Below are 25,751 nucleotides of genomic sequence, written 5' to 3'. Positions count from 1 at the left end.
TTTGATCTCAGGTAGCTATCTAATGAGGAAAAAACCCCATGTCCTTTCCCTGAATTTACCAAGTGAACATTAAACATATTTTTCCTTTACAAAACAGGAAGTAAAACTAACCTATGCAAGCAATGAAGAGAAAGCATGAATATAGGAAGAGGAAAATAAGGTAAGACAATCAGCAGACAACATGAACAGAAGAAATCAGGATAACAACACCCAAAGTAGTCAAACAGAATATTATATCACTTTGTCCAGATGATCTATCTTTTCCTCCCTTCACCCTCATCTCTGTTCTTCCTTTGTAGTCTACAGGAGCGTCAGAGGTAAGTCTATATAGTCTCACCCATTTTTATAGCATTTGCTATTGGCAGAACGTGTTGCTGATGGTAGTTAGGGCAAGCAACCATAAATGTTATTTTAAATAGTAAAAACTAAAAAAAGTTACATGGAAAGTACCCAAGGTGAAAAAGGACATCCTACCGCACGTTGTATGCCAAACTAACAGGGGGAGGGAAGGGAGGAAGGAAGGACGTATGGCTTGTTGATCAGTTTAGCATCCATATCCTGTCTCCCTTTCCTTCTTTTACTGTGGAAGCAGACTTCCTTTGGATCTGCTCCTACAGACCATCAAACTATTCCCATAGAGCATAGAAGCATCAACATCAGCTGCATAGCTAAAACAAAAATAAAAATAGAGGCAAAGAAAATGAATACTACCTTAGAGAATGGATAATTTCAAATGCAAAGCCTAAGGACATAAACACAGCAGTAAGTTTAATACTGAAATTCTCTCTACTTCTAGCACTAAATGGAAGGGAGTAACAAGCCAAACCATACAAACTGTATTTTCTTTCAACATTCAAATTTGGATTCAGCTCTACAATGAGATTCAGATTAACAAAGATGTTCAAAAGTAGTAGTGTAAAACTGGTGTCTTACAGGCTGGGTAACCACTATCCTTTCAGGCAAAACTAGCAATAAAACTGTAGAGAGTATGCACAGAATTAAGAGAAACGTTACAGCTGTGTGAGTACAAAATCATTCCAGTATATAACATTCTGGATCTTTGCTGGGAATAAGCACAGGAAAGTATGCAAGAAGATATACATTCCTAAAACATCATCCAAATGCAAGGTCAAATCAGCACTTCCTGGTAATTTATTTTTTTTTATTAATATTATTTTTTAAAAACAACTACCTCTAATGCTACTCACCTTAATACAATTACATTACTGACCAGTTAAAGAAAATATAGACTACTTTGCTGGAAACATTGCTTGAGAGGCTTTCCAGCATAGTGATGCTGAGTATAATACTATGACTAAGTGTGCCTATACAGCTCCATTACAGTAGTACAATTTGATTTATTCTATTGACATACTTGTGATAAAACTGTCTGGAAGAAAAAAGGAACTGATAATATCGGGTTAAACAAAACTTGGTTTAAATCTTTTAACATAATTTTTCTCTGCTGGTGCATACCTCTCTGTCCTTTTTACACACACACACTCTCATGCACAGAGTTGAAATGTGTATCACTTCCATCTGTGAAGGACAGGAACCTCTTTAGCAGAGAGCTGCTTCTGATCTCCTAGCAAACAGGAGTGTCTCCAGACACTCAAATACAAAGTCAGTGTGGCAGGTTGACCCTGGCTGGATGCCAGGTGCCCACCAAAGCCGCTCCATCACTCCCCTCCCCAGCTGAACAGGGGAGAGAATATATAACAAGAGGCTCATGGGTTGAGATAAGGAAAGAGATCACTCACCAATTACCAACATGTGCAAAACAGACTCCACTCGTGGAAATTATTTTAATTTGTTGCCAAGCAAGATCAGAGTAGGATAATGAGAAATAAAACTAAATCTTAAAAACACCTTCTCTCCACCCCCGCTTCTTCCCAGGCTCAACTTCACTCCCGAATTCTCTACCTCCTCCCCCCAAGCAGCACATGGGGAGAGGAAATGGGGGTTGCGGTCAGTTCACCACGTTGTCTCTGCTGCTCCTTCCTCCTCAGGGGGAGGACTCCTCACACTCTTCCCCTGCTCCAGCATGGGGTCCCTTCTACGAGAGACATTCCTCCATGAACTTCTCCAACATGAGTCCTTCCCACGGGCTGTAGTTCTTCACGAACTGCTTCAGTGTGGGTCCCTTCCACGGGACACAGTCCTTCAGGAACAGACTGCTCCAGCATGGGTCCCCCCACAGGGTCACAAGTCCTGCCGGCAAACCTGCTCCAGCATGGGCTCCTCTCTCTACATGGGTTCACAGGTCCTCCCAGGAGCCTACTCCAGTGTGGGCTTCCCATGGGGTCACAGTCTCCTTCGGACATCCACCTGCTCTGGTGTGTTTTCCTCCATGGGCTGCAGGTGGATCTCTGCTCCACCGTTAACCTCCATGGGCTGCAGGGGGACAGGCTGCCTCACCGTGGTCTTCATGGACTGCAGGGGAATCTCTGCTCCGGTGCGTGGAGCACCTCCTCTCCCTCCTCCTTCACTGACCTTGGTGTCTACAGAGCTGTTTCTCTCACATATTCTCACTCCTCTCTACCTGCAACCACGCAGGTTTTTTCCCTGCTTCTTACGTATGTTAACCCAGAGGCGCTACCACCGTGACTGATGGGCTCAGCCTTGGCCAGTGGCAGGTCCATCTTGGAGCCGGTGGCATTGGCTCTATCGGACACAGGAGAAACTTCTCACTGCTTCTCACAGAAGCCACCCCTTTAGATTCTGCTACCAAAACCTTGCCACGCAAACCCAATACAGTCAGCTTGTCACAAACACAAAGAGTAGCAACCTCAGATAAATGCTAAAATTCTCAGAAAAGCACAGAGGGAAAATGCCATCATGTAAAAAGCTTAACTACATCCTACGAAATGCATAACAAATTTATTGCTTGGTTTCTAGCAATGAACAATCACATTCCAAAAACCTGCTCAGCACCTTCAGCTACCAACAGCATCACCAAAGAATGCCGTTGCTCCTGCAATGTTGTGTCTTGCTGGCAGGCAGATACGTGACTCACAATCATTCAAGAGAATTATAACATAACCACTAAAATCTGAAAGGAAGCACACTTCCTAAGTCATGCTCCTCACCATTCAATTAAAAGTAGGCACAGAGCACACAGATGGGACAGTTGGTGACAGAAACAAACACATACAGCTTATCCAAGAGGTCTGTACGCCTACAGGAATGTCTCTTCCCACGTCGCTGCAGTGATACACATACAAGTGGTCAATATGGAAGTTAATCACATGTTTGTGAGCAGTGAGATACAATGGAAACACATCCTCTAGCAGATGTGTGAGACAATAATAATCTGTGCTACAATCCCAGCCAAGAAACCAAAGGAAATCAACTGGAAAACATCAACATCAACCATCCGGCAATTCATTTACCATAAAGAAGCCGTCAACAAATGCAAATGTCACTTATCTCTTTTTTTCTGTTTAATTAACGAAGAAGCCTTAATTACTTTCTAGTCAGCGCTGCTCTTACCACTTTAGCTACTCACCGCAAAGGCAAAATTACCATGAGGAGAAAGTAGGAACTGAGGATCCTGTTACTTTTGTAAGTCTTTTTTTTTTTTTCCATAATACTTCAGAACTTGTTCTGGTTTAGATTTTTCTCACCAATTTCAAAAAAAATGCCAAATAATCATCACAAGCATGTCAAGTGTTATCAAATGTCAAGCACTATGTAGGTGGTGTAACCAACCTCTTTTTCAAACTACAGCAAGAGGGTGTGTTTCCACTTGTCACTTTACCGACAATGACAAATTGAACGAAAAATTCCTTCACGCTCTACACGAGAAGACAACACAGCAAAATTAAACATACTCAGTCTCTGACTCCAAGACAAACTAAGACCACTGCAGGGCATCATTTTCAGATGTAGCAGGAGCAGTAGTTCTGTGCAATACTTGATAACTATGCTCAGCATGTAAAGAAGCACTCTGACAGGCACAGGCAGTTCTGCCCTCAGTAAAAACATAGTGACTACACCGACATGGAAAACCGGGTTTCCATTCTACAGCATTTCTGAGATTGCAAAAACAGTTTGGGTTGTATCAGAAGGAAACCATGTCCTTTTACGTTACGTTATTTTATTTTTGCCAAAACGCTGACAAAGAGACACGACAGAGCAAAGAGAAGTAGCTTAAGACCAGGATATTCATCCATTATGTAGGACAGAGAGATGAAGTCTCCTGCTCTGTCAGATTCAGGCGAGGAAGCTGAACCTGGGTCTGTCTCAGCGAAGGTAAGATGCTTGATTAACAGCTAGTAGTTGTGAGTCTTCCCTGGTATCCCCAACTCCACCTGATCCACTTAGCACATCACCAAACAGACAGATTCAGACCCTAAAGCTCATGGTAAAGCTAGTCCCATAGGACATGACTGACCCAGGCTGAAATCTGTCTGTCCTCAACAGGGAAGAGTGAGGCAGGACAGCAATTAATGACTAGAAAATGACCATGTCTGAGGTGGGTGCAAACCAAGTTGCACTCATGCAACTCAGCAGAGGATTAAACTTTCTTTAGCTCTCAACATTTAAAACCTGGCATATGAAATTGAAACTCAAGAGCAAGGATTTTAATAAATGATTCAACAGAAGATGGGGAAAAGAGGATGATGCAATGCAGCTGGTGAATAACAAGCACTAGCTATGTTTAAAGAGTGAATGAGAATACTGGGGAAATCTAATGTAGGAAACTACAGATCTGTGACCTGTTACAACACTGGCCAGGAATATGTCTATGCTGGCAATTAGAAGACTGGCTTTCAACCATCACATGAACAAATTTCTGGAATAGGCTTACCTGGGAGCAAAGAATGCAGTTTATCCTACTTTAAATGGAATATAATGTTTTATGTTTTAATAGGGCTGTTGAAAGGCTCGACTAGCAGAGGACTGGACTCACGAAGTCTGGAAATTCCTTCCCATGCTAGGTTCCTCTGTCACCAACAAGTACTACACAGATGCCTAAATACAGCTGCACAGGCAAACAGAAGGCCAGAAGCATCTGTCTGCTCAGTAGAGCACAAGAAATACTTTAAGTTTCATTAGTGCTGGTGTGTAAAGTTCCCGGCAAAGAGTGTTTATGACTAAGAGAAAACTTATATCACAAGTGCACACTGGTGAAGAAGCCCCAACAATTGTTCTACACCCCAGTCGCTTGCTGATTGCAGCTCAGATGTTCATTATTAACTCCAGTGGTCACTCTGCTACAAACTGATCTTTCTCATTTGTAGTTTTCTGGCACTTGAGAGGGAAATGGGGCTCCCGTTTCCCATCCTCTCTGCTGCAGTTTTTAGTCTGCAGCAGTTAGATGCTTCAGATATGGCAAGTTATGATGGGTTGATGGCTTTGGTCTAGTCCATAAAAGACAGATACCCTGATCTCAGAGCAGAGCAATTGACAGCACTTTTAAACACTGGTATTGTCCAGTGATTTCAGATAGATGTTGCAAAACAGCAATAAAGGGGGCATCAACTTATTTATGAGAATACTAATATGAATTTTAGCTTGAAAAAAATAGGATCCATAATTACAAGGAATTACAAGGTCCAGTCTATCCACTAGGAAAGAATGTATTCAATATTTTCACTAATTCCCAAATGCTCTGGAAACTGCCAATAAAACACAACACAGCCAATCTTCAGCATGTAGGATATTCTCCCTCTCCCCGTTACAGGGAGTTTCCATAACACGGCTGCATGGTTTAGATGGAAATGAGATATTACATTTGGGTAATAAAGTTAAGCCAGGTGTATGGAAAGCTGCATTTTTCATTGTTGTGTGAATTCTCCAGACTGATCAGTTAATTATGATAAGCTTGCAGTTCCCATATTCTTCTAGCCAATGTTACTATCAAGAGAAAAGCAAGCTTCCAAGAGAAGATAAAAAACATTTCCAAAATCCCTGATGCAAATAATACTAACATCTGAGCCAACTCTCAGAAAGGTACAAAGCCTTGGTGGTCTTAATGCCTTCAGACTTACTGAAAAACAGGGAGTGGTAGGTGAAGCATTCCAGCATTGCCTGGAGAAGAGAAATATCAGTGCAGTGAACTCTAAAAATGCTCCCTTGGAGACTAGTACTCGTAACTTCAGTTGAACGGTTCAGCCTGGCAGGTAGCACGCATGTGCTTATTTCTTTTGGTTCGATACAAGTAAATATATTTCAGGTTTTCAACACTATGTTTACTCTTCTGTAATGAAGTTAAAAAAAATAGGTATGCAAGCATTTCCTTCTGCATCCTTTTCCTTTCTGAAAGACTTCAAGAATTATCTTTCAAAAAGTAACAGTTGATCCAAAGGAATTTATTGAATGGCTTTCAAGAGACATTCTCACAATCTTTGTTAAAGAAGGCATCCAAGTTTCACCAGAGAGATATGAAGGATTCTGGGTTCACTAGTTCAGTTATGAATAACTCTTATGTCTTGCTTATGTGAGGATCAGACATTTCAGTTCTTTGGCTCACGTTATCCCCAGGGATCAGCATGGAAGGGGCACCCAGCAGCTAGCATCCAGGACAGAGGCCACGCAACCACTGCAGCCCTTTACATTTCTGTCTAGGTTGCAAAGAACACATTAACTGGGGTCAGGAAGGAGAAAAGCGAGAGAGTTCTGGGAGGAGAGGACAAACTCCCATGGAAGATTCATTAACTGTCCCACAATGGCCATTTGCACTGGAGAAATTGCTTGTCAAAGTGAGGAGGGTCTAGAAGATGAGGTGTGGGGATAAAGCTAGGTAGGTTTAGCAAAGCTGTGATACAAGAGGACACTGGAATTGCTCCATGGTTTCCATCATGAAGGTCCAGGTCTGGAAATATCAGGAGATGTTTGGAGGCATAGAGTTCTTTAAGGCCTTCATAGAAAAGCAGTTAAATTTTGGTGATAGGTCAGCTAAAAAAAAATCAGAGCACATAACACAAGAATGGTTCAGCTCAAGTGACATGTGGACAACTAATTTCCACCTAGGAAAAGTGCACTGAAAGGTCCTACTTTACCTCAAGCTGTTGATCTATTTCCTCTGCATGTCACAGCAGCAAATAAATAAACAAATAAATATTTTTTTTTTCACTCATGTCCTATCAGTACAAGCCTCGACAGATGAAAAAAATGGCTGCTACAGGCTGAGCTTATACATGAGGAGTTTTTACACCCAGACTTGATTCCTGGACATTCATAGAATCATGGAATGGTTTAGGTTGGAAAGGACCTTAAAGATCATCGAGTTCCAACCCCACTGCCATAGACAGGGACACCTCCCACTAGACCGGGTTGCCCAAGATCACGTCCAGCCTGGCCTTAAACACCTCCAGGGATGGGGCCTCAACAGCTTCCCTGGGCAATCTGTTCCAGTGCCTCACCACCCTCAAAGTGAAAAAATTCTTCCTAATGTTTAATCTAAATCCACCCTCTTTCAGTCTGAAGTCATTCCCCCTTGTCCTAACACTACATGTCCTAGTAAAAAGTCCTTCCCCAGCTCTCTTGTAGGCCCCCTTTAGGTACCGGAAGACCACAATAAGATCTCCCCGGAGCCTTCTCTTCTCCAGGCTGAACAGCCCCAACTCTTTCAGCCTCTCCTCATAGGAAAGGTGCTCCAGCCCTCAGATCATCCTTGTGTCTCTCCTCTGGACACGCTCCAACAGGTCCATGTCCTTCTTATGTTGGGGACTCCAGAGCTGGATGCAGTACTCCAGGTGGGGTCTCACGAGAGTGGAGTAGAGGGGCAGAATCACTTCCTTTGACCTGCTGGCCACACTTCTTCTGATGCAGCCCAGGGTACGGCTGGCAATTTCACATTCCACATTTGTCTCCAGGTAGCTTCTGCACTAAGTAAACAGATCTAAGTGAAGGCAGGTAGGTTGCAGCCACAGATGAGAAATATCCATTGAAACATGTCATATGCTCCACCACTTCAAGCTGAAAGCCAAAGCAATTTGATTCACTCTTCATCTTCGTTGGCGTTCCCTATGAATCTGGGCAAACGACTGAGGTACCATGGACCCTAAGAGCAGATTCTTATTAATCTATTGATTTTTTTCCAGAATTATGGGAGTGTTCATGTTAACTCAATTCAGTAATTTTAACTGGAATTTAAGTAAGTTTTAAACTATGGCACACAGTGCCAGTTCAGTTGTTTCCCCACAGCTGGTACTCACAGGCATTACTACTTAAGCATTCACACTCCATTGCTGGAGTAAATTCAAAACAATTTGCGGGCAGTAACTGTGGTTATTAACTGTACAGTGATTTACAGCTTTCATGCTGCTTTAACCAACAGTTTAAAAAGATAGTGAAATACTAAATTTATTACCCATTCAAAAACCCCTTCCTCTTTTTGCCTAGGAAATTTTCAAGTTCTTCTGAAAGCCTTTGACCTAACTTCAGATAGCCAGTAACTTGAATTCTCATTGCTAAATTAACTTGACTCGAGTCTACTAATACAAATAACTTCAGTTTCTAGAAAACTAAAACTAAGCGTGTTAGAGAAACACAAATAAAATGCACTGGATTTTAATAATTAAAAATTTTTTTAATCTCTGCAAGATATTTTGGCTTTTGTCACTTCTTGTTGTCCTAGGCATTTTATAACCTATTTTGGACCTGGCTGGAAGGTGCGTTCTCAACTTAGCTTCAAGGCTGTAACAACTGACTTTGGCATAGCTAGAAACTTCATTCAGGAATTCATTCAAGATGTTAAAACTGCAAAGAAATTAGCATACAGCTGTCATAACATCAGTCTTTCTAGACAGGGTTCTTAAACACAGAATTAATAGATGCCTGTCACTGACAAGACTAATTGTTACCAAACAAGACATGCAATTTCAGGCCAGAAAAGAAAGCGCCCTTCATGGCCCCTCTCATCCGTATGTTTTGGCTTCAAGGAGCACACTAGGAAACATCAGAAGGTGCTCGACATGCTTCCTGAAGGACAACGCAACCAGGCTGCTTCTTTTTGCAGACCTCGTACTGCCTAGACAAAGAGAAACTTGTACTTCTGGCCCGGGTCTGAAATGCTCCAGCAGGACAAGGCTCTCTCCTTTGTTCTCATCCTTCAGTGAGGAAAGTGACGCTTCTTCTTTAAACACTCCACATTTTCACGTTTAGAAAAAGCCAGTATGTTCATGCAAATATTCTTGTACAGCTTGCCTAAGACGTGTTGGGCCACATGCTGAACAGTGGCTTAGCTCCAGTCAGCCACCTACTTCTGCAAGCGTGACTTTCTGTAGGCTGCTTTATGCTCTCTTTTCTTTTCTTTTCTTCTAAATATCTGCAGAAACATCCATTTTGAAGCTGGAGCAGAGTCCTTTAGATGCCTCGGGAGTTCCTTTGTCGGTTAACTGTTCATCCTGAAGCAAAGTAATTTGACTCATTTGCTAATTGAGTAATCAATAGGAGATACAAATTAGCAACATAATAAAAAATAGCTGCCTGCACTTCTGAAGCAATGCCTGATTAGCCCCTGCACGTCAGTGCTATGTTTTTATAGGGTAATTTAACTTTCTAAACTTCCTCTGTCCAAGTATCTGCCAGTCAGACAACTGTTCAGGCTTTTCAGCTTTAAGCTTAACACTTCACGCTGGCTTCTCAAATTGTTACCTAAATACATTCATTTCTTAAGTGCATAACAAATGCCTTCCTAGATACAGTCTCACTGGAGGCCAGTGTTAACTGTAACTACTGCATCACCCTTCTATTCCAGTTCAACAACTGGAGATGTGCGGCTGCGGGACAGAGGAGAAAGACACAGAAGAGCACGCGTTGGGTGGCCACCATCCTCTACAAGTGTCGGCAAAGGCTGCAGCCCACTGCTGCCCTTAGGACAGGGGTGCAGTCAGTGGCTCTTCTCCTGGTTTCTGCTGCTACTGCAGGATTGCTTACGTAGGATGGCTTTGGCCATTCTCCGAGGTCATTTGCATCAGGGACAGCTGGAAAGCAAATAGAGCTGGCCCTGCCCAGGTACCAAGTGTACCACCTTGGTGGTACATTTTCTCCTTCATCTCAGATTTGTAGGCACAAAAGTAATGAAAGCAGGAAAAAAAAAAAGGCAGTGAGGGAAGAAGTTACTTAATAATTTAGCAAGAATTTGTGGCTAGCTTAGACAGTCTGGTTTTATAATTACTCAAGCTACCTTACCTCTGTGAAACACAGAACATTTGCTGGTGTTCTAAATTATGCTTAAGGCACTGGCCTATATGTGGATGTCCCTAACTTTACCATCACTAATAAATCTCCTTGCTGTCCATATTGTCACTCTACAGAATTCAGTAGGATGGGCAATGTCATGATTTATGCCTACATTTTGCCACTGGATCATAAGGTGCAACTCCACAGGGTCTAATGGAGTTTACACCAGGAAAAAACAATTTGGCTCACTGACTTCACTGCGATTAAATCATAGCAGCATTTAGCAAAGCAGAACAGAGCACTCTTTCAGTAGAAAAGCACAACGAAGAGCATTTAAGGCTGTCCCGTTTTATAGCATAAACAATCTTTTCATTTGCAGCATACACATCTAGCAGGAAGCCAACAGGACAGTTTGTCAAGTGCCAGCAAGAGCTCATTAAACCACCACTCTTGGGAAACACTCTGTATTGCAAAACGTGCGGTAGGCAACGAGTGCTCCTATGGATCCCGCTTCTGAAGAGGCAAACGCTTGCTTTGAACTAACCTCGACACTGCTACATACAGTCCCAGGTATTGTCACAGGTCAGCCCTAGTCCTTTCCCAGCGATCCACAAAAGTGCAGGACAGAGACACTTGTGTTAATGGCACACAAACGGCTGGAGCAGGCGCCAACCTACCACGGTTGTCCGAGACTACTGTAAACACACACCTCACCTCTGAGCTCGCTTTGATGAGCAGCCACTGCACATCCTATCACATCTATGTGACTTCCTGCTGAAGTAAATTGGGTAACGAGTAAAAAAAAGCAAACCCAGCAGAGTCATCGATCTTCAGGCAGATAAGCAGTCGTGCTGCACAGACAACTACACGTCTACGTTAAAAAGAGGCACTGCTTTTCTAGTGCGCTGCCTCACACCACGTAGAACTACCGGATATCTGGTGTCAGGTCCACCAGGCAAGAGGGAGCGATGTTGTGAATAGCTAACACAGATCAGGGCCCAAATCTAACAGGGCCATGGGTGTCCTCAGGACTCGGCAAGCCAAGAAGCAACATTCACCTCTTCTGAGCTCAAAAGAGTTTCCTGTGAAAGAATAAAGATAAATTTCTTTGATTCCTCACACACGCAGTGCAATGAAGGCTGTGCCCTACGGCACAATGGAGAGAGTTTAAATGTCGACGCAGCAGCTAGGCAAACAAACCGGACCTGAGGTGGGCAGAACTAAAAGTAGAAGTTATTTTAGAAATGTTTTTCAGTTAAGTTTTAGTTTTACTTTTGTTTACGAAATGCTTTGAACGTTACCTTAAAAGGCACTTATGAAATTCTTTAAAAACTATGGGCAAACAGCAACAAGCCGAGTGGTCCGAGTCAGTGCTCCGGGGACAGCCCCCAGCTGCTGGAGGCTACAGACCACCTTACCTTCGTGTCCTCCTGACTTTATCTCCTTTCTTAAGAGAGGCACCCAGATCTTTCCGATATTCAGGCCGGGTTGGGGCTGAAGAGGATGCAGCGAGTGCTACCCGGAGAGGCGTGCGCAGCGACACGCGTACAGCCAGCTGGCGGCAGAGCCAACCTCTGCCTCCCTTTGCCTCCCTCAACTCTGGTATCTGACAAAGCTGAATGGAGCAAATTTTTCTGCAGAAGCTGTGACTGGTGATTACGCTCTACAGAGGCATCTAAACCACCTAGCGAAGTGTACTTGAAACAGAAAGTACCTTGGAATTGAATCCAAACCAATTATTATTGTGACCACATTTTTAAAAAGAATTTAGTCATACCAGAATTAAACTTGTGGCCGAATGATGTGCTTTGCTTCTGTGTGCGCTTAGCAAGATTAAAATCAGAAGCGGTTCATGTCTTGGGAAACAGAAGAGCCACTTCTCACGTGAAGGTTCAAACCACTGATCCTCCTCCTGAAACAGCTACATTTTGCAAAAATATCTCAATGTTTAGCAGATCAAGAGCTGAAATGCCATTGCGCCTCTCCAGCACACATCCCAGCTACTTGTCAAACAGCATGAAGCCTGTCCCTCTCTCTGACTCCAGCCATGCTTTATACAATGTGAAGTAGCTTCATCAGGAGCGACTCAAACCGGCATGTCCCAGACTACGCAGCTGCCTGGGGATCAGCGTGAAAGGTGGGAAAGCAGAGGGCAAACCCCAAAATGGCTAGAGAGGTGGTCTGCAGGAAGGCCGGCTGGAAGAGACCTTGCCGCCTCCAACAGTAACTCTCCGTGCAGCCACCTGCCTGCTCCCTGCTCCTCCTCCTCCTCCTCCCGCTTACCTGGCCCTGGCCCTCGTCAGACCTCCGTGCCCGCCAGTTCAACTCACTGAGTTTGCAGGGGGGGGGGGGAAAGAAAGTTTTCTCCTTAATTATCTTCACCAAGGACTCCAGCAAGTGCCGCTGCCAGCACAGGGGCGGGACAAATGCTGTGGGGCTGGAAGGGAGGTGCAGGGGGGGAGGAGGAGGAGGAGGAGCAAGCCTCCCCCTTGTCAGCAGCACCCAAGCCTTCTACACTGTTCCTCCTGGGAACACACTTCTGGAAAGGTAGGCCAGATGGGAACTCAGACTCCACACAGACGGTAAGTGCCCTACCCCAAGGATCTCTGGGGGTGAGTGAAGGAGTGAAGGAACAGTATGTCCATCTTTATTTTTTTCATTTTCCTTTTTTTTTTTTGGTTTCTTTCCCGTTTAGCTCTCAAACCCTCCCAGATGAGAGTGTTTCTTCACGGAAACTTGTTAAAGCATAACCAAACTGCCACCTCCCACTTTTTTCTTTCCTTTTTTTTTTTTTTCTCTCTTTTAATCACAGAGATCTGTTTACAAATTAAGGTTGATTTCAACAGTGTCAGCTAATGAGAAATGGCAGGGTTTTTGCCAAAAACCCACTTGCTGGGGTGGGGGGAGGGAAGAAAATTGCCCAACTCTGACAGCAACTCATACTGCAACGGGTTTTCACACCTACTAATGCCTTCTACCTCCTGCCTCGGCACTCTATAGATATACCACTAACCCACATGGGGTTGCCCTAAATATACAGTTTTCAATTCTCGTGCCTTCTCTGTTTATTCCTCAAATATTCATGCCATCTTAAAATGAGGCATTTTTTTCCTCCACAGCTGTAAGGGTTCCAGTCCAGTTCCCTCATTTGTTAATTCTACACAAATATTTGTTTAATTTCCTTAGCACTGGAGCTTGGAGCAAATTTAGTTGCTCTGTTATTTGGTTTTCCACATTTATGAGTGCATTTTTTAAAAGCATTTAATCTCATTTCTTTTCCAGGATAAGCTTATTACTAGCCAAACGGCTAAGCAGCAAGCACATAGTGTTGCCACGTGGGAGATCAAATGATACGACCACAGCAGGTCCAAAATACAGCTACAAAGGTATAACAACCTCTTGGAGAGAATGAATCACTCTCACACAAAATTCCCTGGGACTGATTTTTAGGAGTGTCGGAGTTAGTGGCTTTGGAGAAAGTCAATCACTTCCCTTCCGTACAGAAAAGGCTGCCAAAGTTTGCCATGAGGTACAACTGGGTATCCTCAACGTAGCAGAATACATAGGAAAAGGCATTCATCAGAGTTATGCTAAGCAGCTACAGAACTGTAAACAAATGTGGACAAACTATTACCACCCAAGCTATCCGAAGGCAGTGATTTAAAGTAAATTCTGTTTTGCTTTTGCCTGGTGGTTGTCCCCAAGCACCAGGCAGGGTATTACTGCAAGACTTAGGGCATTCTCCAAGCACTTTGTTAATTTTAGCTCATTAATCCTCAGAGTACTCTAGAAAGAGATAGTTAATTTTTAAAAAAAGGGAGGTGACAGCAGAAACATTGAGGTTTTTCACTCCAGGTATGTACCTGGAGCCAACTTGTGCTTGATTTTTGAAAGAGTGCCCCTCTGCTGGCACTACCTGACTTTCAAAAGCGCTGCCTTGGAAAAACAGGCTCAACACGGTCAAGCAAATGTCAGAAATTATTTTTGAAAATTGTGGTCTTAAGAGTGACTCACTCAACTCTAACTGAAGGAGACAGAACAGTATTAAACACTGGATGTGAATTTAAGAGTCTCTGGCCTCCAAAATCCCTGCTTGGAACATTAAATACCCCCTTTTCTTATCTAAACTCTTATTCAGTTCTTGAGTGAGTAACAGGACATAGAAGAGTTAAACCCTTTATGATTATCTTTTAATTCAAAGTAATGCCATTTTCTTCTGTTTCCATTTGAACCCAATCAGGTGATCAGACACTAAGCACTGAATTCAATAAACATGAAAGCCCTTCTCACGAAGCTTAATTTAGAACTATTTGTTCCCTTTCAGAATAAAGTAAATCTTCCCCAGCTTCTTTTAAGCAGAAAAGCAAATATACTATGTCTCTTTATCCACTAGTGCTTAGAGTATAATACATACTCCAGTAATTTCCTATTATAATGGAATATTTGCACAGGTTGCAAATTTATCCCAGAGGAATGAGGAATCCAGTGAATGGACACATACATTTATTATGCTGAATACTCCAGGTAATGCTGGCCTATGATATCAAGCCAACAAGCTGAATGATAGGCCTGGTATAATTATGTAATTAATTCGCTCTATCATAATTTTTGTTTTATGACACTAACTTTTATGTGCCACTAGTCAATTTAATGGCATTTTAAATTGAAATAAGGCCCCTGAGAGAGATGCTACTTACTGTATCACAAATCTTGCATTCAGATTTCTTTTAATTTCAAACGATGACCTAATAAAATTGCTTTATAATTAAATCCATTTTAACAACTTCTCCTGTGTGATTCTTTTCCTTCTCCCATTTTAAATTCCGAAAAAAAATCCAATCAGAAAGCACTCGCCACCATAATTATATACAAAAATCAGCCATCCCTTTTTGTACCTCTTGCTGCTCTCCTGGCACAGCAGTGCACCCTGGCCAGCTTTCCTGCAGAATTTTACTAGCATCCCCCAGAGGTGCAGCGAGGAAACTGCATCTTTTACACTCAAGAAACTAGAGTTAAATTTGCTTCTGTCTTGTTTGAAAAATAATCAAGGCGTAGGAAGGAAGGGGAGCAAATCCCCACGTACTTGCTATTTCAGACAGGCATTTACAAGCATCCTGGTATCACGAGATGTATTTCTCACGGGAAGTAACATCAGCTAAAGGAAGGGAAGGGTGACCACGGCTCTCCTCCACCCAGCGTGGCACTGCCCCTCTACATGCCACCTCCTATTTCCAGCTGGAAAGGCAACCCAGCATTGAGCACTGGCACCTTCCTTGCAGCTTGGGGGGCCGTGGTGTCAGCCAGGAGCAGTCTTTACCACGTAGGCTTTTGGCATCTTCCCTGCCTGGTGCTCCTCATATGGAAACCCATCGGGATCTCGCCCCGACACAGCACTGTTAGGGTATGTGCTCCATTCGATGCTTAATACAGTGGTATCACATTGAGTAAGAAATATGAGCAGGTAGTAGCAAAACAATCCCTATGAAAGCTGTTTCCATTGGCTTTCTTCTACACAGTGAGCAGCCATATCCAACAGGAACACGTTAACATCATTGGGTGGGAACAGAGCTAAATGACTCCGTTCTGAGGTGATGGTGATTATTTCATTTAAGGTTCCCTTAATGGATGTGGTACTTTACCCTACGTAAAGCACAGTAAACACAGAACAATACTCTTCTGCCTCTGAAAGCCATCATATCCTTTCAACCACCAATGCCAGGGAAACAGATGTATTGGAGATACCCAAGGTGACACAGAACAGTTAAGAGAGCACTTGGTCATACTGGATGGTGCAGCCAAACGGATTAAAAGAATACCACTTCCCTGCAGAAATTATCATACTCTGTTCCATTTATACTTTCTAGAAAATAATAAAATAACAGACAGATAAGGAGCATAAATAGACCTTCAGTGGTTTGTACGTGGGTTTCTCACTGAGGCAAGCACAGAATTTTAAACATAATTGAGTCTTAAAAAACAGTGATATCAGAAGTGAGGTGAAAGTAATGGAATCATTGTCAACCTCTTACCATTTGCTGTGTTCTTTTTGAAGTTATCTAGAAACTCTTCCAGGAGCTGTGACTGGTTTGGAGGGGGCAACAAACTCTTTGGGTCCCTGGAAATGTCGCCATCTGACCAGGACGCACATAAGGGTTGCTGGGTCCCATAATGGTTCATTTTGAGAGAGAGCATTACGCTCCTCTCTGAAAACAGTAACTCCATCTGCCTGAGGTCAAGATCAGACACAGCCTCTCCATTTATACTCAGGATTTCATTGCCTACTCGGAGCCCTGGGAGCATGTGAAAGGAAAGAAGAAGAAAAAAGAAAAGAGGGAATATAAAACGTAGAGGGTCACAAACAAAACCTTATGCTGATTCACCTTTTATTTTTGTGGTTTCATTTCAAATAGCCTAATTCTACCTCAAGTCCATTAGAATCAGTCAGAGCTTTATTCGTGCTATAATTATACAGATCGACCTTATGCTTACTTTGATAGATGTTACACATAGTGCAGCAATCGAATTGTTTCTTTGCAAAGACACTACAGAATTTGGTGGGTGGGAGAGCAGCACAACTTTCAAGAAGATTAGAATAGAGGCACCTCTCATAACTCGGATACCACCAGTGTACAGCACCATAACACATATTTCATTATCTAGAAAGAACAAGGCACTAGTCACGCAGATCAAATTATTCATGCAAAACTGGAACAATAGCGGATGGAGTCTTTATCAGCTTTTGTATAAATCTAAACAGGGGCAACCGCAGCCTTTCAAGGTCAGCAACAACCAAGTGGTCGTTACCCTCAGGTAGCAAATGAAACTCTGTCTCCATTTTTTCTGGGTTACGTCTCTCTGTTTTTCAGAGAGCAGAACTCACATGATCCTGCTGTGCCGATGAAGGGAAGCACGGTTTCGGAGCAGCGCAGCAGAGAAGGCGCTCACAGAAACATATGCAGAAAACTATTTTGGGGAGGGAGGCTGCTTTTCATACTTTTCATTGCCAGCAAAAGTGGAAGTGATGGGTTCTGGAGACTGACCAAGCCCATGAGGTTCCCCAGTGTGAGATGAACTCTTTCTCTGGCCTGTTCCTCTGTGCAAAAGCACTTGGACGGGTGGCTGAACACAGATTTTGTGTCCAAGGGCGAACAAGAACTCTCCCCGTTATATTGAAAGGATAATTCAGTTACTCTGTGTACATTATCTTTCCTAATATCACATACTTTCCATGGTCTTCAGGAAAGAAAACTATGAATAGTAAAAGCCAAGAACCATTTCAGACAGCAGTACTAAACCTTCTTCATGTTTCGGGACTTTAAAAAGATAATGAAGTACAGTGTTAAACATAAATCCAATACAATACCTTCCTTGTAGGCCAGTCCATCAGGGAGAACATCACTTACAAATATACGGGTGAGATGCTGATTTTCATCAACTTGTGCTGTGACAGCAAAGCCTGAAGCAAAAGAGGTTTAAATCAAATAACATTTCTCAGAAACATTTCCCTTTTATTTTGTGTATTTAGTAGAGTCTACACAACCAAAGAGAGGATATTTCTTGTGAGAACACAGCCACAGAGCATAGAGAAATTATCGCATCGTTTCTCAGTCATTGTAAGGCCTGTTAAAGTTAACAGGACTTTTCAACTTCCCGGAAATATCATGCTGTGCCGTGAAAAGAAACAGCTTTCATTTCAAAAAAATATTTTCTACCTCAGTCCCACATGACAATTCAATAACACAGCTCATTGGTATGGTGAGAGTTCTGCAGCGTGTCCCTCAGACATGGAGGTGTCTCAAACAGATCCAAATCCTGGAAACCCAAACTATAAAGCAGCAAATCCATACAGACCAGCGAGCGAGACAGCCCACAAAGGAATAATTTATAATCAACAGACTTGCAGCTAAAGAACAGCACAGAGCTGCCTTACAAAGGTATCTTTGCAAGATACATAATTACTCCTAGGCCTACCCGCCTCCCACGGATAAAAAGCCTGTCCGAGTTTGTACCAAAGGACACTCCGCTGATACTGTGCCAACAGAGGATCTCACTACCAAAAAAGAAAGGGCAGACCTTGACCACGGCCTGACTGAGACCAATTGTATTAATCCTGGCAAAGGACATCTGTCTCCTGAGAATTCCATGCTTGAGTTATTTGGCCAGCGCAGCAGAATTAGAGGGTGGACCCCTCCCAAACATAAGAAACGTGCTTGCCAGTGTACAACAAGCAGTTTGGGTCTTTGCTATAATGCCTCGAGTCCTTTGCAGAATCAGACTTTGAGCTATCAAGGACGGCTCTATCTGCTCTCAGAGACAGAAAAGTCCCAAAGTGAGAATGCAAGAAATGAGAGAAGAATAAAAAGAAAAATTCCTGAGAGCTTACCAAAATCACTTATGTTTTCAGTCTTTGTAAGATGAACGTGATAAACACTTAACGGACAAATTTCTATTTCATCATACACCTGTTGGAAAAAAAAATAATAATAGCAGAAATCATCAAATTATGAAAGTGCAAGCATCAAAACCCAAAGGTAGAGCATGAGAAATAAGCACCGTATTCTTTGCATCAATAAAGAGCCAAAACTTGCTGTCTTTAGACAGATAACTGTGTCACTGTGCAAGCATCGTGGGTATCAGGCGGACTAAATGCAGAGTAAGCTGAAGATAGAAAACCCAGCCCAGAATAAAGACTGACCCTTCACTTTTGTACCAGAAGCCCCACTTAAATCTTCCAACGGTTCTCGAAGAGCGCGTTTGCAGTGCCTAGCCACCCAAACATCTGCATAGGCACGGACTGTGTGAATAAGGATGGCAGAATGCAATCCAGAAACAGCTTTAAAACCTTATTTTAGATCTAAATCACATGTATTCATAGGTGATAATTCAACTGTAGCTACAGATATCACGGAGCTTTATCTAAAAGGAGTCACACTTTCCTGGTCTACTATGTATTCGTATGGTTCAGGAGCACAATACTCAGTATTTTCATCAACCAGTCTTCTGAGTTGTAGGCCATAGTGTCTTGGCTCCAGCTGTTTCATCTAAGGAATAAACAGAATGGGGTTTGGAATTTGTTATTTATTACCAGAATCCCAAAAGACAAAGAAGTAACACACACACACACACAAAAAAAAAGCTCTTTAGAAATCATGTAAAAGCAATTCTCAACAAGTCATTTTCTAACTATTTTTGTGGCATAAACAATACTAGCTGCATTGCTTAAAAGATAAGGTTCAAGCACAATTTCCATTTTCCCCTATGATCCTCCCAAATCCTTTCATAAACACTATGTCTTGGCTATTAGATTAACTGAGCACTGCTATATCTTTCCAAAGATATCACAACTGTTTTCTGTCCTTTTGAACTTACGCTCACAACCATCTTTCTCTGTGACTACTTTTAACGACTCAGTTCTGCTCAGCAACTTTTTCTTCTGATGTAGAAAACGTATGGGCATGTATGGGCTGTCAGGAGAGGGGAGGAGATGGGAAGCAGGTTCCCTAAGGGTTTGCCTTTATTGGATTTTATTTTTATTGCTGGGTTTCATCTACGATCAGAGAGTTTCACCTATTTTTTTTCACCACGTGAGGTCAAAGCAAAAATCCTGTCTCAACAGGAAGTCAAAGGGAAATAGGAATATTCCCAAAGGACATTAGCCTGAAAGTGTCAAGCCCCTGATGGGAGTCTCTCTGAAAATCAGGATGCTGGTGAGACCGCTACACAAGACACTTCATTTTAGCATATTAATAGAGCAACATTTCTAAAACAGGAGGAAGCAACGTTTCTAAAAGAGAAGGAAAGACTGCATCCTTGAGGGTTATTTAACCTCTTTAATGTATGTCTGCAGCTTACAAAATCTAAATCTACTGAGTAACTAGTAATTACCTTAACATTTTATTATGTGTAACAGTTTATGAGTTGCATGTGTTCTGCATCCTGAACAATTGTATTCAAATGCACATTTTTTTCTATACGTGCTATCCAAAAGCCTCAGATGGAAAACAGAAATGAGAAAAGTATAAACCCCATAAAGCATGAATGAAGGGAAAAAAAAAAAAACAACAACCCCTTTGAACTTTATCCTTATACACATAACATTCAAACATGTTCTGTTAAGAAGAAAGATTCCTTACACTCACCAGAGCAGAATGAAAATGTAAGAAGGAAAAGAACCAGGATAGATGAGCAGAAAGTATTCAGCATTAGAGAATGCTTATGAAAAGCTTTACACACAGAATAGAAAGAAAAAATAAAACAGAAAAACATTTAAGAAAAAAAATCAAATAATTTAAAACTAAATTTTCATGCGATACAGACAATGAAAATTAAAAGCAAGCTTTACAATTACAAATAATTTGGAATGATGGAGTAAGAGAGGTAAGGAATTTCCTTTTCAACTTAATTTTACGTTTATAAATTCTAATTCCTCTTTCAGGGGACTTGCATGTCACTGTAACTACTTCGAAATGTTTCGGCTCTACCTTGCCACCTGGTGGTCAAATAATGTCTAAGACAATCCCTTTAGCCTGACTAGGTACAGTGAATTTTTAAAACCTAAATCCAGGCATTAAACTCTGTATCCACGACTCGGTCTCCACCAGCAAAAGCAACGAGAAGATAATGTCTTCTCAGTGATGCCATGGAGACGCATTGTGACTTGGCTAAATCAAATTGCTTATTTTGATTTTAAAACTATAGATCACACTGGATTTTTAAAAACTCGTATAATTTAATTGTCTTTTGTTTAAAACATTACCAGGTGCAAAGAGCCATTAAATCGGGTCTTTCATCTATTAGAAGCCTCAAAATTCATTAACTTCAAGGCAGTTGAACGAGCTCACCTGACAGTTCACACTAACCTATGCCAAAAACTACAGCTGGATTTTGTACAGAGTGGCACTCCCTTTTTTTCTTATTTTTCTCCTTTACTTGTGAAGTAAACAAACTATATTTACCAGTTGTCAGAAAACAGAACTTGGGAGTAAAAAGTTAGTTTTTCCAAAAAGCTTGTTTGCATAATTTAAGTGACTTGAATCAGAAAGTTAGAGCTAAATTCAAGCACTGACACATGCGGGGACCAAGGTGCTTGTTATGTTGCGACTTTTTAGAGGTGCTCGTCTTTTGTCTGTCGTTAAAACCGGCATTTCTACTTTATCTTCAACCTGTGACTCAGTCTCTATTGCAATTCCTCTCAAATTGCTGGCACTGACTTTCAGAAGGGAATGCACTCTGAAATTCACAAGTAGAGCTGGTATTTAATTAAAAGCTTAAAAGGGTACTTTAAGAAGCAAACATATATGATAGCCTTTGTCACAGCCGTCCTAAATGTCTTAATCTCCTGGCATTGATTCAACCAGTCCCCGTTACTCCTCTGTGATTAACTTGCACAGAACAATTGGGTTTGCTGCAATGACAACGTAGAGTGGACACGTGCTGAGATTTCTCAGGGGTTGACTACCTGGCAAACCGTCACTGCTCTTTAAGTATTCACGGTGCGCTGCCTTGAGCAACGCTTCTTGAAAACCTTTCCGCAATCCTGCTACCTTGGCTACAATACATAAAAAAATACAACTAAAGGAAATGGAGCAGTGTGCTACAACACAGTGACAGGGAGATGCTGGTATTATACTCTCACTATTTAGACATCCTCCAATATATTAGATATTTTTTCCAGTCTACAGCTATTATAAGGTGCAGTCGTACATGAAAAATGAGTACCTTGCATGCCAAAGACACAACATCTTCCACCCTGTGCTCTGGCTTGAGGGTCAGTGCCACTCCTTGGCCGTCACAGAAGTGAACATACGTTTGTGTTTCCCACGCACTCTCCTTCTGGATGCTCTCTGGCACTGAGCAGTAGACATTCAAAAAGTCATCGACTTGCTGCTGGAAAAAAGGCAGAAAATGTACAACATATGTGGATGTTGCAAAAAACCCCCAAAGTACAATTACATTGGCAGTTTGCAGTGGATATGTATTTAGACACGGTACTGTGTATTTCCCCACGCCAAGAGAGAGACACAGTTCTGTTACCTGCTCTCATTCCCTGTCGAAGACTTGATTTTCGTGAGAAAGGATTGCACTTCCTCTGCATTCCCATCACGGGCTTTTACACCTTTATCTCATATTAATTGTTGATTTAACTTGAAGTGAAAATACGTAGCTACCTGATATTATATCCCAGTGCGAATAAATTCTTAAGAAGAACTGACTACTACAATTTTACTTAATTAACAAACGCCAAAAAACTGGAATTACTGTAATTTTGACAGAAAATTATAATATAGTAAACTTCCAGCAGAGCGCACTGTGGAGCAAAGCTTACCATGACACAATAAAGGACTAAAGCAGGAATAAAGTGTTCCTATTCTATTTACAGTTTAAGAACATATTGTTTCATAGGTAGCACAGGGTGTTTGCCTGTTTACCATTTTGCTTCACATTCACCCTTGTTCCAAAGTCACTCCATTTGATTGAATAACAACACCTACCCTGAATAAATTCTCTGTTGTTTCCTTACCCTTCATTTTCACACTTTCTTCTGTGCTGCACTTCAGGCTACACGTTTCAAAGGAAGCCACACAAGGAGAAGAAAAACACTGAGACCTGTCCAGAATTTGGAGTTTCACCCATATATTTGGCTCTGCCTATTCAGCACATCACGCAAATACCCACACCAAGGCATTTAAGTTTACACAGATAGGGTCCCTTGATTCCCCTTGCAGTCAATGGAAAGGGACAATAACCCTGTAAAGTGGCCGAACTGTCACCCAAGACATATCTTAAGATATCCTGAGCTGTTCTCAGGACTGCCTACCTCCCTAAGGCTTTTCCTTTATATTTTTGTTTGTTTGTTTGGGTCGAGGGAGTTTTGTTGCCTACATAAAGCCCCTTGATCACGCAATTCTTCCTCCTGGCTCCGCAGGGAAACAAGCCCCGGGGTGCACTGCAATTAAAAGCGGCAGTAAAATCACTGCACAGGGACTGCTTCCCTTGCTGCAGGCAGCAAAGTTATTGACAACAATCTACCAGTAGCAACAGAGACAGCAATATTATTTTGTTTTTCCAAATAACAACTGTGGCTGTGAAAATTATGTACTAAGCAATGCTGTTCAGGTAATTACTAAACGATGCAGGAATTCAGGTTGCAGCTGACCCAGAATATGGCACAACAATAATTTGATACCAGAGTAACGCTGGTTTTGGTGGAATAATATTAATGAACTAATGGCATTTATGAATCTTACACCTCTTGCTCAACTGTCCCTTTTAACTAGTCGAAAATGAAATTTCAATTAATGCAGGCCCATGGAAATCCTACTAAAACCAGCAACTACTATACCTAACAGGAACCCTGTTAGCAATTAATAGAGCGATGAAATCTACACGGGGTGAAGTTTCACCTCCGTGGCTGTGGTTCCAGACTGCTCATAACACTGGTGTTATTGAAGAAGATAATTCCCATGGAAGTGTGGTCCTCTCCGAAAGCACTAAATCAAGTACCTGGGAATAAACGCTGCCTCCTTCCATGGTGTAAATAACCGAAAGGGGAAAGGGCAATACAGGCAGGCTGCAAGAGGAGGAATGAGGCAGAGTGAACTCTCCCACGGCTTCCTTTGGGGAAAACTGAAGCTAGGTTGCCTCAGCTAGGGAGATGCTCCCAGCAGCTCAGAGGTTTGTAACTACCACAGTGGTTTATAGCACTGCAACAGCAGTTCTTCAAATCTGTGCAACTGAAATAAATCTTACTATTGCCAGAGATGGGGGGAAAAAAACCAAAACCCAACCCAAAACACAGAGGATGAAGGTGATGAGAAACAGGTTTAAGGCCACCTTTTTTCCAGAAGCTTTTAAGATGGGACAGAAAGTTCTGCAGCCAGTGTGAGATACTTCCCTTTCCTTGCCACGTACACTGGCGCTCAGGCAAAAGCCTTGAGATAAACTCGCCTCTGTTATTAAACATGACTCTGTTTCTTAACTGCAGTCAAGGTACTGTTGCTTGATCCACATTTTCCATCTCAGAAAGTCTGACATGAAGAGAGAATTTTTTTTTTTTCCCTGTTATGCCTGCAGTGACTAATTCTACAATAGTTCATTCATTCATTGCCACATCGTTATAACAAACCATCCAATTTTCCAGAAATAGGTGCCAGGATTTGCAGACTGTCACACGTTGTGCCACAGGGCTGCTGCAGGACCAATAGGTTACTCTGTAATTTCCCCCCACTCTCTGCCTCTGTTTCTGTCATCTTTTTCAGGGAAAATACAGCCTTCCTGGCAGACTTCGGTAGTCGTCATTCGCTGCACTCCTCAGGTAGCTTTTTATAAAAGTTTTGATGCTGTTTTTGTTTTGCATTTGAAATCAGCCAATGAAACCGGACTGATGCCAAAGTAACGGTTTTCAGAGTTATGATGAATCATTTCTGAGTTGTCGTATGACTCATCAAAATGTCAGGATCTTAAAAATGCCCCCGCTATATTTAATTCTCATTAAAAAAAGGTTTTAGAAATAAGGTTGAGATAATAATGTTTTTTTAGAAATATGCTTGAGTTCCAGAGCTCTGCTTCAGCACCTAAATTGGGGTGAAAACAAAAAAAAAAGGAAAAAAACAACCCTTTTTTTTTTTAGGTCTTGCAACACAACCCTGCTAAACTTTGTAAAAGCCTGGCCCAAAATCTGTAGTGACATTGCACCCACGCCAGTCCCCTCTACCCAGGGAGCCGTGAGCCCCTGCCCAAATTTGGAGCTGGCTGCTTTTATCCAGCAGCTATGGAGAACACAGAAACCCTGTAGCAAGAGCTGGGTGAAGAAGCCAGACCTTGTCCCTTCCCCAACATGGCACCAAAGGGAGAGGACTTCATTCTGCCTGCTCCTTGGCTCCTTCAAAACCTTCCTCTGTCTACTCAAATGGGTTTGGGAAGAGCAAATGCACTGATTACGCCGGAGGACGGGAGACCCACAGCAGACCCCGTTGCACAAGGCAGCACCCGTTGACTTTCCAACCCTGAGGGGGTCGGCGCTAAACCAAGGGACGGGTGTCACAGCCCTTCGGGAGAAACCTTCAGGGGGTGCACCCAAGAGATTTTGCCTCTTCTCAGGTTTGGGAAAGACCAGATCTTCACGTGGTAACAGGACCGGACAGAAATGAATTGTGTTTGCTGTCTCCGAGGTGGGAAATGGATGCCATCTCACACCACACCCAATGGTGCACTCTGGAGGAATGTGTAAGTGTTCTCTACAGGACATCATTTCCCCCAGAAATCCCTCATAATTATAATTCGTTTTAAAAAGAGAGGAGTGACTTGGTTTAAATACTTTCCCACCCCAGGACATAACAAGCAAGTGGTCAGGTAACTAAGGGAATTCAGGTGTTTCAATATACTTCTTCAAAGAGCAGCCAGAATGTGAAGATACTTTCAGGAGGCAAAACAGCATTATAGGATTAGCTGCTGCCAGCAGGAGATGTCTCTCTCAGTGGTATAACTTCTGTGTAATTACAGATTTCTTTCTTACCTAGCCATTAAATGAATGCACTTGATGAGAAAATAAACCATGCAGCACATAACGATACAAAAAAACAACATAAAAACCTATGAGAAATTATGAACTTTGTCCA

The 25,751-nt window shown here is 42.2% G+C and overlaps 1 protein-coding gene across 1 annotated transcript in view; it reads right to left on the bottom strand.

Moving 5' to 3' along the window:
* The window catches only part of TIAM2 (TIAM Rac1 associated GEF 2), a gene marked incomplete at its 5' end in the record, with an annotated part of 94,298 nt that overhangs the window by 34,856 nt on the left and 33,691 nt on the right, over positions 1 to 25,751 (bottom strand). The window contains 5 exons of the mRNA XM_082481874.1: positions 16,164 to 16,424; positions 17,498 to 17,590; positions 18,518 to 18,596; positions 19,065 to 19,175; positions 21,853 to 22,017. Coding sequence (XP_082338000.1) covers positions 16,164 to 16,424; positions 17,498 to 17,590; positions 18,518 to 18,596; positions 19,065 to 19,175; positions 21,853 to 22,017 — 709 coding nt within the window. The remainder of the gene's footprint in view (positions 1 to 16,163; positions 16,425 to 17,497; positions 17,591 to 18,517; positions 18,597 to 19,064; positions 19,176 to 21,852; positions 22,018 to 25,751) is intronic.

This window comes from Vanellus vanellus (assembly GCF_965231255.1).
Source record: "Vanellus vanellus genome assembly, chromosome: 3".
Taxonomy (NCBI): Eukaryota; Metazoa; Chordata; class Aves; order Charadriiformes; family Charadriidae; genus Vanellus; species Vanellus vanellus.
This window is presented reverse-complemented; position numbering and strand designations above follow the sequence as displayed.